We start from the raw sequence: 16,178 nt of genomic DNA, 5'->3' as shown, positions 1-16,178 counted from the left end.
GCCACACACAAAATTAAAGTGAAAAAACACTACAGGCTGATCCAACTTTAATGTAATGTCCTTAAAACAAGTCAAAATGAGGCTCAGTATTGTGTGTGGCCTCCACGTGCCTGTATGACCTCCCTACAACGCCTGGGCATGCTCCTGATGAGGTGGCGGATGGTCTCCTGAGGGATCTCCCAGACCTGGACTAAAGCATCCGCCAACTCCTSGACAGTCTGTGGTGCAACGTGACATTGGTGGATGGAGCGAGACATGATGTCCCAGATGTGCTCAATCGGATTCAGGTCTGGGGAACGGGCGGGCCAGTCCATAGCTTCAATGCCTTCATCTTGCAGGAACTGCTGACACACTCCAGCCACATGAGGTCTAGCATTGTCCTGCATTAGGAGGAACCCAGGGCCAATCGCACCAGCATATGGTCTCACAAGGGGTCTGAGGATCTCATCTCGGTACCTAATGGCAGTCAGGCTACCTCTGGTGAGCACATGGTGGGCTGTGCAGCCCTCCAAAGAAATGCCACCCCACACCATTACTGACCCACTGCCAAACCGGTCATGCTGAAGGATGTTGCATGCAGCAGACCGCTCTCCACGGCGTCTCCAGACTCTGTCACATGTGCTCAGTGTGAACTTCATCTGTGAAGAGCACAAAGCGCCAGTGGCGAATTTGCCAATCCTGGTGTTCTCTGGCAAATGCCAAGCGTCCTGCACGGTGTTGGGCTGTGGGGATAACCCCCATCTGTGGACGTCGGGCCCTCATACCATCCTCATGGAGTCGGTTTCTAACCGTTTGTGCAGACACATGCACATTTGTGGCCTGCTGGAAGTCATTTTGCAGGGCTCTGGCAGCGCTCCTGTTGCTGGGTTGTTGCCCTCCTCCACGTCTCCTGGTGTACTGGCCTGTCTCCTGGTAGCACCTCCAGCCTCTGGAAGGTTTGCTGACAGACACAGCAAACCTTCTTGCCACAGCTCGCATTGATGTGCCATCCTGAATGAGCTGCACTACCTCAGCCACTTGTGTGGGTTGTAGAGTCCGTCTCATGCTACCACGAGTGTGAAARCACCACCAACATTCAAAACTGACCAAAACATCAGACAGCATAGGTACTGAGAAGTGGTCTGTAGTCCCCACCTGCAGAACCACTCCTTTATTGAGTGTGTCTTGCTAATTGCCAATAATTTCCATCTGTTGTCTATTCMATTTGCACAACAGCAGGGGAAATTGATTGTYAATCAGTGTTGCTTCCTAAGTGGACAGTTTGATTTCACAGAAGTTTGATTTACTTGGAGTTATATTGTGTTGTTTCAGTGTTCCCTTTATTTTTTTGAGCAGTGTAAATGTACGCCATAACTTTCCGGACTTTTATTTGTAGAGACCCTTGAAACCAATTATCAAATTAACTCCTCTTCAAAAATACACACTGTTTTAAATTTTAGGTTGTAACAAAATGTGAAAATGTTCAGGGGACAAGAGTGTAAATTGTTGTTTCAGCCTGATTAATATTCAAAAGTAATGTAGAAACACACCCAGAATAAAAACAAACCAGCATTTCCCTGCTTTTACCTCAGCTTTATTTTAAGCAGATCTTGTAGTAGAAAAACAAAACAAAAAGGTTTAAGAATCAAAGTAGTTGGATAAATCACATTTGACGTCAATCAAACAGTGAATATCAATGGGAATTAACAGCCCGGTCTAAATTACCTTTATAGAACAAACTGGATCTTACTGGTTGTTTCTACCCAGCCTTGGTTTTATCCACATGAAGACATTCAGCTCATTTCAGCCCCACAGAGCCCATCTTAATGCTAGAATATCAGACTAGAATTAAAAGGACGCAGTAGGAACAATTTCTCTTTGAATCGTTCCCAGACTTGCAGTGACAACAGCACTCAACCGGAGGGAAAGGATGAACAGAAATAAGCAGTTTTCCACAAATTTTAAACTGGCTACTGACAAATTATCTGGACTGTAAGAAATCCACTTATTTTTAAAACATTTCTGTCAAGAAAAGAAACTGGTGATTTTAAAAGGACAAATGTGTTTAAAAACCGCCATCACGTCAAAGAAAACAGCTGAAGATTTATTCACCGTTCTGGTTATACAGAAGATCACATCAGCGTCTCTTGTCCTTCCTGTCTCCTCTATCTTTATGCTCCCTATCGCTCCGGGACGGCCTGCCCTTCTTTTCCTCGCTCCTTCTCTTCCTCCTCTCCGCCGAGTCTCTCCCTCCTGACTTCTGTCGACTTTTCTCCTCCTTCTTCTTGTCCCTGCCTCTGTCGGACGGCCTCCTCTTTCGCTTGCCGCCGTCTCGGCTGCGGCTGCTGGACGTCGAGGACGAGGAGGACGAAGACGATGACGAGGATCGGCTGGATCCGGAGGATGAGGAGGAACTACCACTGGAGGAGGATCCGGATGAGGAAGAGGAGGAGCTGTTGCTACGACTGCGACGTTTCTTCGCGTCTTTCCCCTTCTTTCGCCCTCTGCCTTTTTCCTCTCCTCCCTCCTTTGCAGGGGCATCAACCTCCTTAGAATCAGGCAACTTTTGTGGGCCCTCGTCCTCCTGTGATTTTCTCTCCTCTGTCTGGTTTTCCACTGTGGAGTCCTGGACGCTGGACTCTGGAGCCATGCTGTCCTGTGCGGGACTGGTTGGATCCTGAGTAGGGGCAGCGGAGGCCGTTTGGGGTTCTTGGCTTGGAGAGGCGGTCTCCGTCCCGGGTGATCGTGCTGCCGGTTCTCCAGCAACGAGGCTCTGTGGGGGCTCTTCGCTGGAGTCTGGGACCTCTACGCTGCTTACAGCTGCTTCACAGCTCTGAACATCTGGAGTCTTTTCTTCTTGTATTTCTGTGGACTCCTGCTTCCTGTCTGTTTCTACCTCGTCCTCCTTACCCTTGTCTTCCTTCTCTACCTCCATCTCCTCTGACTCTGGACTTGCTGCCTTCTCACTCTTCTCCTGCTCCTCTCCTGCATCCTCCTTGCTTCCCTTCTCTCTCACCTCCATCACTTCCTCCTCCACCTCTTCTATTTTAACCAACCCCTCTTTCTCTCCCTCCTCACCATCGCCCCCTCCCGCCTCCTTCCTGTCACTCTCCTTCTCCCTTTCCTCCTCGTCGTCCTCATCCTCATCCTCGTCTTCCTCCCTCCTGGACTCCCCCCTTTTACCTCTCCGCTTCTCTACCTGACCTGCTGGCTTACCCTCTGCCGGGCGGTCCATCCTTGAGGCTGAGCTGCCATCCTGGTCGCGGTTCGGCTGTCGCCGGGGACGCGACTCCATCTTGCTCAAATGTTCGGCAAATGCCTCACGCCTTTCCTCAAACACAGCTGCGCAGAGACGAAATTTTAATAGTCAGCGCTATTTAAAGAACAAACTTGGGCTTTCTGAATTGTTATAAGTATTTATCGCCACCACAGAGCAAAAGAGCAACAACTTGTTAACCTTAGGGTTTCCTGTACCGCCACGGCAAAATAAAAGCCGCCACACCTTATGAATAAAGTTTAAATATCACGAAACTGTAAATTTTACTTTTATTTAGGAAAAATCTAAGATGGCTAAGGTTTAAGAATCAAAGTGGTTGGATAAATCACATTTGACGTCAATCAAACAGTGAATATCAGTGGGAATTAACAGCCCACTGATGTGCTGTTAATTAGTGGGCTGATGAACCCATCAGTGTTAATCAGCCCACTTATCCCTCATTCGAGCTAGATACTTTACCCCTCCCTTTTTTGTTGGAGATTGTTTTTATAAACAGACTCTCCAACACTGCTCTCAGGAGTGTGAAAAAACAAACTAATCCCTAATCACATCTTAATTATTACACGGCATCAGTGGCCACCAAAGACTGTGTTCTTATACAACATGCCGTTAGAGATATTTTTCAAGAAACCCAGGAAAACAAAATGCTCTAAGCCAGACTGCAAACTGTCCCATTAGCTGTAACGCCACTGTCCACATAAAAACAATTTAAAAAGTCGCACACTGACCATTGAGTTTCTTGGTGGATTCTTCGAGGAGTTTCTGAGTTGCGGAGCACATTTTTCCAGGCCGGTAGAAGATATGAGGCTTGGTTTTGGTGCGAATGTATTTCACCAGGTGATTGTTGTGGCAGTTCCACTCCTCTTGCTGTAGTTGGAGGCAAAATGCACAGTTATAAAGTAGTAATTACTGCATGTTAAGGTTTTTATACAGGTACATCTGTATCAATAAAACTGTGATCACATTTTCTTACCAGCTGAGCTAATTCTACTTTCTGTTCCAGCAGTCTCAGCTCTGTCTGCTTGGCTTTTCTCTCCTCGAACAGTTCTCGCTTTTCATTCTCCACTTTTTTCCTCTCAGCCTCAGCTTGAACCTCGAGCTTCTGCTCTATCTCTGAACGTCGCTTTAGCTGAAATGAAAAACAATTGGTAAGGAGTTACCAGGAAAGGAACGACTAATGCAACAGGAATCATCCAGTTCTATACCTGCTGGGTGTGCATATTATCATACTAGACTCGCAGCTCGACAATAGTTTATTTGATCTAAAACAAACATAATAATAATAGTTGCTCACCTTCTCAGATGAGACGTTCGATTCTTGCTTGAATTTCTGCAGTGTCCCCATCAGCAGGCCAAACATGCGCCGATTCCTGACATTTACATCAAAACGATAAATTTTCAGTTTTTGTATAAATATTTGATTATATGTTATGCTTGTGGTGGCTTACCTCTGTTTCCCCTTTTCATCCATGGTTTGATCCTGAATGAGGTCTCGGCGTGTTCTCTCCTTGGAGGTAGCTACTACAGACGACTGTAACGCCGGCTAATGATTAGGGAGAAGAAGAAAAAACAAAAAACAATATATAAGCCTTTAAAAAAAGGAATAAAGACAGTAGAGAGGCATTTATCCAATAAAGTTATAATAAAGCTCAGCAAATGTTGCATTTTACTTTTTTGACATCGTCATCGTCCTCGGCGTCACTGTCATGACGCACGTCTCTCCTGGCCCTCTGATCACCTGCCAGCCTGCACAAAAATAAACAAATGCAGCTAAACAGATCTGCAGCCAGGATTCACACAAAAACAAACAAAAAGCTGCACATGTCCATAAATGAAGTTGTGTCTAAGACAATAGAATGCATGAAGAAAGGGTGATGCAAAAATCATCAACACAGCAGTTGAAATCTACCATTAATTAGAAAAACAACCCTGGAACTTTTTACAAACCAATAGTCGGTTCAGTCACAACCGACAGTGTATAAAAAGTTCCTAAAAAGGTCAGATTTATAAAAAAATTTACATTACATGTATGTGAGTAAAAACAAAAAGGAGTTTGAGAACAAAAAGATCATAGACTTCCAAGCAAACCTTGACATCACATACTTGTGTTTACAAACTAAACAACCATTAGCAAGAGGACAGGTCAAACTACTTCAGAGAGCTTTTGATCTCTATTTAGATAAATAGCTCAGCAAAAAAAGATTCTTACCATCTCTTCAGTCGCTTCTTTTTAGAAGCGACTTTTAAGGTTTAAACCAGTAAAGTTTCAGTTCATTATGAGCTCACTTTTGGGGTATTTATAAAAAATATTTGCCATGAATGCAATGGTCAGTTTATAAAAATAGAATCTCCAGCAAAAAAGGGCAGAGTAAAATATCTAGCTTGAATAAGAGGGATAGGTGAACATAATGGGCAAATAAACTATGTTGATGCAAGCATAAACAAATGGACAAACTTGGAGTCAAATTTATTTTAAAAAATGTTGATAACTTTTAGATAGCTTGAATTAAATTCTATGCTTTTATAGACCATGTGGGGATCCCAGCTCCTTTCCTAACACCGTGTGTGGGGATGAGCTCAGCTGGAAACACATAAAGCGACGCAGTTCTCACCTCAGCAGAGCTCCTTCGATGTCCCTTTGCTTGGCAGGGGTTCCGCCGCTTCCCATATCTGAGAGACTGCGTCTGGAAAATGCAAAGTATTAGGAACAACAAACAGGAACGTATGCGTTTTTAAATAACCACTACTGTTGTGGTATTCTACAAACATTTTTCATCAATAGAAAATGACTAAAGGTTTATTCTTTATGGTCACCCTTCCATGTGTAAATGTTTCAACCCACTTAGAACAGTATTTTGAGAGTTTGGGTGATTACGTTCATCTTCAGAAACACTGTTTAATGAGCAACAGAAATATCAAAATACATATAGAGGGTGAGCAATGTGCTAAATGAGTTATATACTTCTTACACTAATGTTTTGACCACTGGAGTGGATTAATTGTTTTAAGTCAGATGGTAAACTAAAAATAAATAAATAAGAAAGAAAATTAACTCATTAATAATAGGGTTGGCTTTGCCATTCCCTCAAAATCTACTGGGTTTAATTAGCTAAATGTCTTTGTTTCAGTGTGGTATCCTTTGTCATGTTTGTAATTGCTGAATTATCCCTCTATGGTGTCAGAGTGACCTACGAGTTAAATAAAGTGTTTCAAGTAAAATTAACTTAAATTTACTCTCATCATTGTAGGACAGATTATTCAAAGATTGTTAACATTTTGTACCAATAACATAAGTTTACCAATAACATAAGGAACAGCTTAGAAAAGAAGTGATTTTGGGTCACAATTTTACTCATGTTGTAATGCATAATTTTTTTTAAACCTACATACACGAGACAATGGGTTTTTTTATTTTAAAGTTTAACGCACTTTCAGATTACATAGTTTGATCTGACATACAACTAGTTTGTAATTGTCGCCAACAAACCTACCTACAAGTTTTCATAATCTATTGCTCTTTTTGTACTAATCCTCCGTTCACTCATAAAAACAAGAAGCACATTTGTACTCATTCATTCGTTTTTATTTAAACTTTTCTTTTTTTCTTTCATAGTTGGGCTGTATGGATGAGGCAAGTTTAATTTAAAATGTCTTGTTTCTACCCCGTCTGCCACTTTAATATTTTTAAATGGTGACCCGTCCCCTCCCCTCCGTTATTACCTGAGGATATTTATTCCTCTTCCTCTACCTCCTCCCAGGCCTACCATGGGGCCACTGAGCCGACGCAGCTGACCCGGTCTGTAAACATAGAAATAAAAATATAGTCAACAAACTATTTTGTCTGCAAACTAGCACCAGCTAAAGGGAAATATTCATTATCTTGAAAGCTGCTTCGGCCCTACACCAGAAGTAGAGCAGATTTGCGTTATAAAAAAAGGAGGTGACATTCTGACGATCGGCTACTGCCGACCAACAACTCCGCTCTTGTAGATTTAAGACAATAAAAACTTACAGGGTAAACGGATTTTTTTACTTTAAAAATATAATTAACAGAACAGTTTAAATAGGCACGTCAAAACAACGGGGATATGGTGTGTGCCTGCAGGCTGACCACCTCCTGCTAACTACGTTAGCAAACATTCAAGGAAGGTTAATAGCCTCAATAACAAACGTTTACCGAATAAAACTGTTCACTGCGTTTATTATTCGCTTACCGTGATTCATTAGGGTCCCGCCCGGTCAGTTTACGAATATTATCGTCCACATTTTTCAAGCTTTCTTTGGCTTTTTCGAGCTGGTCCTGCAAGCTCCGCACAGCCACCGCCATCTTGCTCTCCAGTTAGCGCGAATCACGTGTGCGTGTCTTTAGTTTCGCTAACGTGTCTTCTTCAACTGTATAAACTGGATCTTGCTCTCTGTCGCCACCTGCTGCTTAAACAAAACCGCAAATTTTGTTATCCTTGAAGAATGTGACCTCAGATGGCGCTGTTCTTACATTTTAAATTGCTTCACAAAGGACCTCTAATCTTAACTAAGACGTTTAGATTAACTTTTTACCATGCTAATTTATTTATTAAATTCTATATGCGACTGAATCAATAATTAAAGGCTAACTCATATCTTTGGTAAATAAGGCATAAAAACACGGAGTTTGAACAGAATCATTTGGATCCGTGGTAACGTTGATGCCTCCCGCTTGGTTCATCCCATTCACCCCCCTCTTACGTGTACTTACGTAATTACGTAGCCCATCTTAGCAACCAGCATGGCGACAGTAAAGCTTCGCTCAGTGTTTGTTGAAGCTAGTTAGTTACTACCTAATTTTGCCCCGTAAACATGTTCGCATTTGATCAACCTGAGGCTTCTGGATGTACCCGACCCCGGCCGCCATTCCTTTTGAATATATCGGAAGAAAATGGGATACCTTGAACTTAACATTTCAATGGAGTCGAGGACAGGTGTGAAATAATTAGCATTGGCTAGCTCTGCTTAGCATTTTAGGCTCCTCAAGTAATTATTCTGAAGACTTTAGAAAAAACAAACTGAAATAATTTTATTGGTACTGCCATGGACATATTATTTACCAAAAGAGGACGAGTACGTCTTATTTCTGATGCAGTGTTTCAATTAACTTCAAAACTATGTGTCGAATTACTTGCTGGATATATTGAAATACATAAATAGTTTTTTTTAAAATAGTTTTAAGTACATAGAATTTTCCTTAACTTACGTTTTGATATTATTTGCATATAGTTAATAAATGTTTACATTATCTGCTCATAAATACCCATGAAGATAATAAAATTATTATAATTAGATTCTTCTTTTCTGGTATATATAGAAATGATTGATTTCCTCCTTTATCTTGTCATCATGCAAAAAGCATAAAAATATTTACATGTGCCTACTATGCACAATCTGGTCATTTTTACTGTATGAAGCTGTCCAGTTTAACATCTGCGTATGTTTAAGGGAGTGTATCATCTGGACTAGAGTGCAGCTCTGGAGTGAGAAGGCAGAAAATCAATAACATCCGTAAGTAAAGCCGCTGAGGAGCAGCGATTATCTATAGATAAGTTTTAGAATTTATCTTCCTGGAATCTGATTTTAATTATTTTTATAGGTCTGGATAAGAAGTTACTAGTATGTCCATTCCTTTTTTCCTTGTCATGTTGTTCACGTTTGAATCCTGGCTACCTAGAAATATGTGATTTAGATTCATTTTCAACTTTACAAATTGGTTCAAACAAATTGGAAATCCTGAAAATGTAACCCATAGAAGAATGACATTTTACAAGATAAATGTGTAGGAACCATTTATATTTATTACAATCTTTTCCTGTTTTGTTTTTTGTTGTTTTAGCTTTCTGTCCTCAGTCCTCCAGCAAAGCGGCTCAGTCCATCATTAAAGATCACATGTTGTCCCATTACAAAAAGATTTACTCAGCTAAAGGTGAGCTACATTTCAGATATATGTCCAATAAAAAAAACCAAAGTAGGTGAAGTAGCAGACTGCTAATGCACTTGATTACTTGATCATGACCTAGTATAACCACCTCCACGTGGCAGAATGATTTAAAAACCATGGGACCTCTGGAAATATTTAGAGATGATTACTCATAATACATCACACCAAAGTTGGCAAACAAAACAAAACATAACACAGTATATCAGGAAAAGCATGGTGGTGAAGTTATGATGATTTGACCTGAGTTTGCAGCCACTGTAACTGCTTGTACTCCGTCTACCCTGGCCTTACCTGTGAATGTGAGGCCATTGGTGTGACAACTGGTGCTTGGCACTAACTGGGTCATGAAACAAGATACTGATCCCCCAACAGTGGCAAACTACAAGCGCATGGTTTCAAAAGAAGACAATCAAGTCCTGACCACAGCATAGAAATACAGGGGTGAAGAAGCACTTTTAAAGAGCTGTGCAAACGTGAATGATCTGAGTTGGTCAGAGCTCTTTCACATGATGTTAGAGATTTATGAAGACAAATAGAAAAAAAATACATTTACTGTTGGTTAAGATAGTTCAATAGGCTGTTTAGGACACCTTTTTACTTTAATCTTTCCTCGTCTTTTCCTAATGCCATTTAGGATTCTGTCTCATCTTTTGAAGTTACATTTTACTCTTGTAGAACCCGATAAAGAACAACTGATCTATGTATTAGGTAAAGCCCTAGGGTGTGCTTTCTTTTTACCACTCATTACATAAACAGATCTTAGCATCTTTAATAATAAGATAATTAGGTTTCACTGTAATAATTATGGTTTTGTCTTTCTTTTGCAGCTACTATTGATACCTCTGCACCCAAAAGCTTGATGCAAAGTGTGAAGTGTAAGTACCCAAGTATTAAACTGTTTCTATTTTTTTTAAAAACCTGATCACAAGTTATATTGTTTTTATTATTATTATTGTTATTATTATTATTATTATTATTATTATTATTATTATTATTATTATTATTATTATTATTATTATTATTATTCAGTAAACAAAATTGACCCACAAAAGAATCAGTATAATCCTTTAGCAGTTTAGCTTCTTTGGGTATTGAGGTTATTCAAACTGGGCCAAAATAATCTGTAAAACTATAATTTTCCATACTTAATCAAAAACGTGACATTAATTTTGGAGAGAAAAACATGAAAGCATACAGGGCTGCCAGTGTTATTCTTACAAAACTAATTTGACATCTACATGACGTTTAGGACAGTGTCCTTCTTGATTGATTCATACATACACAAACTTTTCTTCTCCTGTCTTTGGATTGATTAAAGTTATTCCAAACAATAACTAAAACATGATTACAACTTTGTTTTACGTTTATAATGGTCCATTGATGATTGTGAGAGGTCCATATTAGTTTGTGTTGAGGTTTTTTTAATGGTCATCACACTTGTTTACAGACAATGATCAGATCAGAAAGCAACAGCAGAGGAAAGATGAGCGTCCTTCTTCAGCTTTCTCTTCTTCACATAGGAATAGCAGAACTTCCTGCTTCTCGGCGCATGTATGAGATTACGTTTTACTCCGTTCGTTTGGTCGTTGGTGCTTTGCAATACAATATTGTATGACTTTAAACTTGCTTCCTTCCTCAACCCTTGATAAAATGCATCTTTCATTTATCTGAGCAGTACGATGAGAACCCCTACCGCTTCTCAAGGAGCTCCGTCGTCGCCTCCACCCCAAGATTAAACAGCTCCTTCAATGCCAAGGACATTGTTTACCCATCTTGTTCAGTCAATTCCCATTATGCCCGCCCGTCATCAGAGAGAAGATACCGAAGCCCTGACGCAACTTTTCAAAGAAAGCAGTCTACGTGTTCGCTGGCAGCTTCAGGAGATCAGGGTTGCTACAAGACCTTCCAGGACCCTGTGAAGAAGACGTACAGTGGAGACTTGCTCGAAAAACATTCCCAGCACTTTACTCAAGAGAAACCATTCATTCCCAAGACCCTGAAGTCAGATAAGAGTTCATATCTGTCAAGATATCGCTACTACAGAGGGCCACAGATTAAATCCTCTCAGGATGACAGCAGCTCAGAACTGTTAGGTGGCGAGACAGTTGGTAAAAGGTACTTTAAATGAAGAAAATAATTTCTTAAGTAACCTAATAGTGACTTAAATACAGTACTTTGCAAAATTATTAAACTTTTAAAAATTTTGTAACATTAAGACCACAAACTTTAATGTGTTTTTGTAGGTTTTATTGCAATAGACTAACTCCACATTGTGCATAATTATGAAGTGGGAGAAAAATTATACATAGTGTTAAAAAAACGCAATAAAAATAATCTGACAAGTGTGACATGCATGCTGTACCTTTTCACCCCTAAATTCAATCCTGTGCATGCAATTGCCTTAGGAAGTCATCTAATTGTTACTTGTCTGTGTGTGTGTAATTTAATAAACATAGCTGGTTTCTGAAGATCTTTAAGGTTTCTAGGAAAACCTTTGTCAATAAACAACATCATAAGGACAAAGGAGATGTAAAATTAGATCTAAATCCAACTCACAATCTGAAATCGTTTGAAAACTGATGTTCAGAAAAACTCCAAGCAATCAGGCAGTGGCTGTGATCTTAAATAAAAAATAATGGGTAAAACATATTGTGAACTTCTCAATTATGCCTCTCATTGTGTTAGCACAAAAAAATATCAAATATATTAAAGTTGTATAAAATATGAAAAAGGCTAATTGGGTATTTATACAGTTTTTCTAGAAATGTAATTTCTTATTTTACCATCTGTATAACTGTTTTCTCTTTTTATGCAGCTCAGACCACAAGGAATACACTGAAAAACCTGATGGGCCATTGAGGGTAAGTTTAAATGTCTGATCTTGAAGAGAAATTTGTCCTTGAGGGTCAGTTCCCCGCAAAGTGTAGGTGGCTCTCTGGTCCACCTACACCTACCTACACTCCTGCATCAAATGGATGACATAGCCTTTAGCATAAGATCAGGTTCTTCAGAATCCTGCTAATGACCTGAATCATTTGATTCCGGTCCAATGGACCAGAGACAGATGTAAAAGTTGCAGGATGTCTTTGTCTATTTGTATCTAAGAGCTATGAAATCTTTTTAAAAATCCTTTTTCTTATGAGACGTACATAAAGTATATTTTATGATTTCTCGAAAATGAATTCATGAACCAATGCTATTGCTAATGATTCTGTTCTTAATGTGTGTTTTTTTTTTTTCCTTTATCACCCTCTTGTGAGTGGGTCATGCAAAATGTGTACTGGCTGCGTTAGGCTTGTGGTGAAATATCAGAGAAAAACAAAGCAGAAACCGTTAGGATGAATACTTTCCACAACAGACATGAGTTATAGTGACACAAAGTTTTGCTTGTTTTCATTTCCTGTTCTGTCTTGTTTTACAGGAATATTCCACAGAGCACGAATGGTCTGAAGATGAGGTCACCGGCTCATACTTATCACCATTACGACACGAGAATAAAACGAAAAGCAGGGACAATTCTTTCTTTGACTCCTCATCCAGGTGAAACAATGCAGTAGGTTAGACATGTAGCTTTTGTTTTAGATGTTATCTAGATAAGTTGAAAAAAAGTTCAAGTATGCTTGTGTCCTACCTGTGTAGGTTCTCTCCAAAAGTTGGGAAGTCCCCTATTAGAAGCCTTATTTTGGCAGAGTAAGTTCCCCTTGGTATCCAAACAGACGAGGTTCAGACAATAAAAAAATATTTACACACAATTTACACGTGTGGCCAGATAATAATACTTTAACAAACTACAAACTGTAAAGAAAATCAACACCTTTAATTAAAATGTTTCTATTTGTTTGGCAACAGAGAAGAAGAATTGCTGTACCTTGAATTCATTTCTTCTGTGACTGAGGATATCCTGTCCAGGAGCCACATCTCTGACAGGTTTCTTTTTAATTTTCTTTGCTGCAAACATGTATTCCCTTGAAAACATATTTATTACTCTTGACGACCTTTATTAGATTTTGTCCCATTACAGTCACTAAATATTTCATTGGAGTTGTATATGATGGACATAACTCACAAAATAAACACAAAAGGGAGAAGAATTGTGAAGTGGAAGGAAAGGGACGCATGGTTTTCAAAATTTGTTCTAATAGAGATTAGAAAAGCATGGCATGCATTTATATTCAGCCCCATTGAGTTAATACTGTGATGAACCATCTATCACTGCAATTAGAGCTGCAGCAATAGATGGGGACTGCATTTAGTACCTTAACTAGATGGAATAAAGAACATATGTAAACACAATTTTCAAGACCTCTTAAAGATTTTAACTTTAGGTATATGACTGAACTGTGTTAATACATGGGAATTATTTGATCTGAGCTGCTCCTATTTTATCTCCAAATGTACATTTAGGGCCAAGTCCTGTTTTTAATGTGGTCATGTTGCTTTTAGGGTGATGACATCGAGACGTAGTGTTTTACATGTTGGGCAAAAAGTTCCGTTTTGGTTCCATCTGACTGGAGCATCTTCTTCCCTACATGGCTTGTGACAAGCTGCAAACGGTCTATTAAAATAATGACTTTCTCATTGCTGCTCATCCATAAATGTCAGATTTGGGAAATGCATTAATAATAACTGTCCTGTCAATGGATTCCTCTACCCAAGCCTTGGATCTCTGGATCTCCTCCATAGTTACTGTGACCCTCTTGGCTACTTCTCTGTTTAATGTTCGCCCAGCCTGGCCTGTCATTAGAAATGGCAAGGTTTTTGTGGTTTGCAGCTGTGCCATAATCTTTCCATTTCCTGTTGATGAATTGAAAAGTTCTCTGTGAGGCACCAAAGGTTTGGGAAATCTTCTTAAAACCTAAACTTTCTTTAAACCACTCCACATAATTATCACAGAACCTTTTGATGTTTGTCTTGGTTTTCTTGATGCCCTGCCTCTACCAGAAGGGCCGGATTTGTATTGAGATTATGTAATTCTCTTTGTTATGGGAAGTTGAATTTTCCAAAATCTCTCTCTCTCCAAGTTTAATGTTGCCCATTTAACCATTGGAAAGATACTTCTTTTGCGTTTAAAAGCTTTCAAAGTGTCATGTCACTGAGAGAAATATGTTGTTTTTGGTTGTTATTGCTAACAGTGTTTAGCACCAAAGCACAGCCCTCTTTTTTAAACTTACACTCTCAACTAAAGCGTTCTGACTTCCAAGAAAACTTGAACATGGCAACATGGTTGAGCTGGACTTCATTTTGGGGTGTTACAGTAAAAAGGACTGAAAGCAAATGCACAAACTTTTTCTTCTTTGAAAAAAAAAAAAGTTTTGAAAACCATGTATGAATATGGGATGAATTTTTCATCCATCCCATCTGCCATCCATCTACCTGGATGGTGGATGGGTGGATATAGAAGTGATTGGTGAATGTTAAATTGAAAATCTATCGCTTTGATAGAATATGTAGAGTTCAATACATCTATGTTTTTGAAAGGATGCTCGATCGGATGATGAATCGACATATTGAAATGAATCTACATCGGCTTGATGAGGTAACTGTATAGCCTAAATAATATACCAAAAATGTTAAATAAGTATTGTTTACTGCTTAAGAAGATCCTACTATGCTTATTTTTTTAGGGTAAAATGCACCAGCTTCTGGAAGTGTTGCGTAATGAATTTGAGGAACCCTCCGACATATTCACCTCAACTAAAGACCCTCTGAAACACGGGAAAGCTTTACTTGATTCTGTATTTTCGAATTTTGAATTTGGGCCTAAGCCAGTAGAGACTAAAGAAGACGATGACGTCATACCTCATCCCTTACAAATTAATCATCCTGATTTGTCAGATTATGACGATCTTTCATGGGTTTCTACACGCCCATGCTTTCCTGTAAGAACTGCTTCTTCAACCAAAACAAGGGCAGAGGATGAGAAGAAAGACAATGATGAAGAAGGTGTTGGCTTAACGTTGTGTGGTGGTGATCTTATAGACAGTAGTCAAGACAGTCAAGGGGACTTTCTTCAGACAGATATTACTGAAACGAATGTCCAGAATGAAAACTATGAGCACATCACTATGAGCAGTGATGTAAACCAAAGTGATGAGCCGTCTAAGGAGGCAGAGGATCTGGAAAACATTTTGTCAGAGTCGTTGCATATGTCTAGCGGAACAGACTCTGAAAACGTAGCATCTGCTGAAGAGACAAACGCAAACCAACATGAAGATGTCAGTGATGATGACTTCTGAGCTGGGCTGTACTCGGGGATTGAATGTCGTTTTTATATGCGGTTCTCAGATGATGTTGTTTCAGACTGAACTAACAAAGTGGGTATTCTTGAAGATTTGTGAAAGTCATTTAGCACTGGTTATGTCTTACAAGGCACATTAAGAAGGTGTTTCATTTGTGTTTTAATCTTTTTAATGAATTGTTTTCTGTTAAAGTTCAATGAAAATGTTTTGAGACATCTTTAAGCCGGGGTTGTACTTGACCATAACTGTAGTTAAGATATTATCAGTGTTATTTAAAAAAAAAACAAGATGCAGATTCTTGAAGCCTAGATGTGTGAAATAGTTTCACATAAAAAAAAACTTATGTGAAAACTTAAAAATGGTATCTGCCAGAAAAAGCCCTATTAGTTTATTTGCATTTCCCACTCATACATAAGCCCTGTGCAGCTGTAGCATAGGCAATTGTTTTAACTATGTATTAATAAAATGCAACAGGCTATACGTTTGTTATGTTTGCATTTTTATGCTTTTGATATGTAGCTTTTATGAGCTTCACCAGAAAGTGTCTTCTGTTTTCAATAAATTGTTTCTTCTTGAGTTTTGTAAGTTTTTATCTCTGTGTTAAAACGCTCTTATAACCCGTAGAGTTAATGATCGCGTCTTGGGAAATTTAGCAAACCAATACAACTTTGGACAGCATCGTGTGTGATTAAAGTCACTGGGTGAACTGCGAGTC

The 16,178-nt window shown here is 39.3% G+C and overlaps 2 protein-coding genes across 5 annotated transcripts; one reads left to right on the top strand and one right to left on the bottom strand.

The window, feature by feature from the left end:
* Window positions 1–1,556: 1,556 nt before the first annotated feature.
* On the bottom strand, window positions 1,557–7,626 carry pnn (pinin, desmosome associated protein). Its single transcript, XM_008399816.2, has 9 exons — window positions 7,471–7,626; window positions 6,977–7,054; window positions 5,869–5,940; window positions 4,927–5,002; window positions 4,705–4,799; window positions 4,551–4,626; window positions 4,230–4,385; window positions 3,985–4,123; window positions 1,557–3,321 (listed from the first exon to the last, which is right to left on the bottom strand). Exons 1-9 carry the CDS (start codon window positions 7,581–7,583, stop codon window positions 2,117–2,119), a joined length of 2,010 nt encoding a protein of 669 aa, XP_008398038.1. The 5' UTR covers window positions 7,584–7,626; the 3' UTR covers window positions 1,557–2,116.
* Window positions 7,627–8,001: 375 nt separating this feature from the next.
* On the top strand, window positions 8,002–16,039 carry spata7 (spermatogenesis associated 7). 4 transcript variants are annotated; one of them, XM_008399811.2, is made up of 12 exons: window positions 8,004–8,214; window positions 8,729–8,791; window positions 9,120–9,209; window positions 10,052–10,099; window positions 10,672–10,775; window positions 10,900–11,339; window positions 12,040–12,085; window positions 12,646–12,764; window positions 12,864–12,914; window positions 13,074–13,151; window positions 14,703–14,760; window positions 14,849–16,039. In XM_008399811.2, the coding sequence occupies exons 1-12, from the start codon at window positions 8,172–8,174 to the stop codon at window positions 15,458–15,460; spliced, it is 1,752 nt and encodes a 583-aa protein (XP_008398033.1). In that variant the 5' UTR covers window positions 8,004–8,171; the 3' UTR covers window positions 15,461–16,039. The 4 variants fall into 4 exon arrangements, with proteins under 4 accessions (XP_008398034.1, XP_008398033.1, XP_008398036.1 ...); XM_008399812.2 differs by lacking the exon at window positions 8,729–8,791 and having other exon boundaries at window positions 8,002–8,214; window positions 9,134–9,209; XM_008399814.2 differs by lacking the exon at window positions 8,729–8,791.
* The last annotated feature ends 139 nt before the right edge of the window (window positions 16,040–16,178 follow it).

This window comes from Poecilia reticulata, linkage group LG22, assembly GCF_000633615.1.
Source record: "Poecilia reticulata strain Guanapo linkage group LG22, Guppy_female_1.0+MT, whole genome shotgun sequence".
NCBI lineage: Eukaryota > Metazoa > Chordata > Actinopteri > Cyprinodontiformes > Poeciliidae > Poecilia > Poecilia reticulata.
The sequence above is the reverse complement of the archived record's forward strand: the minus strand, read 5'-3'. Positions and strand labels throughout refer to the sequence as shown.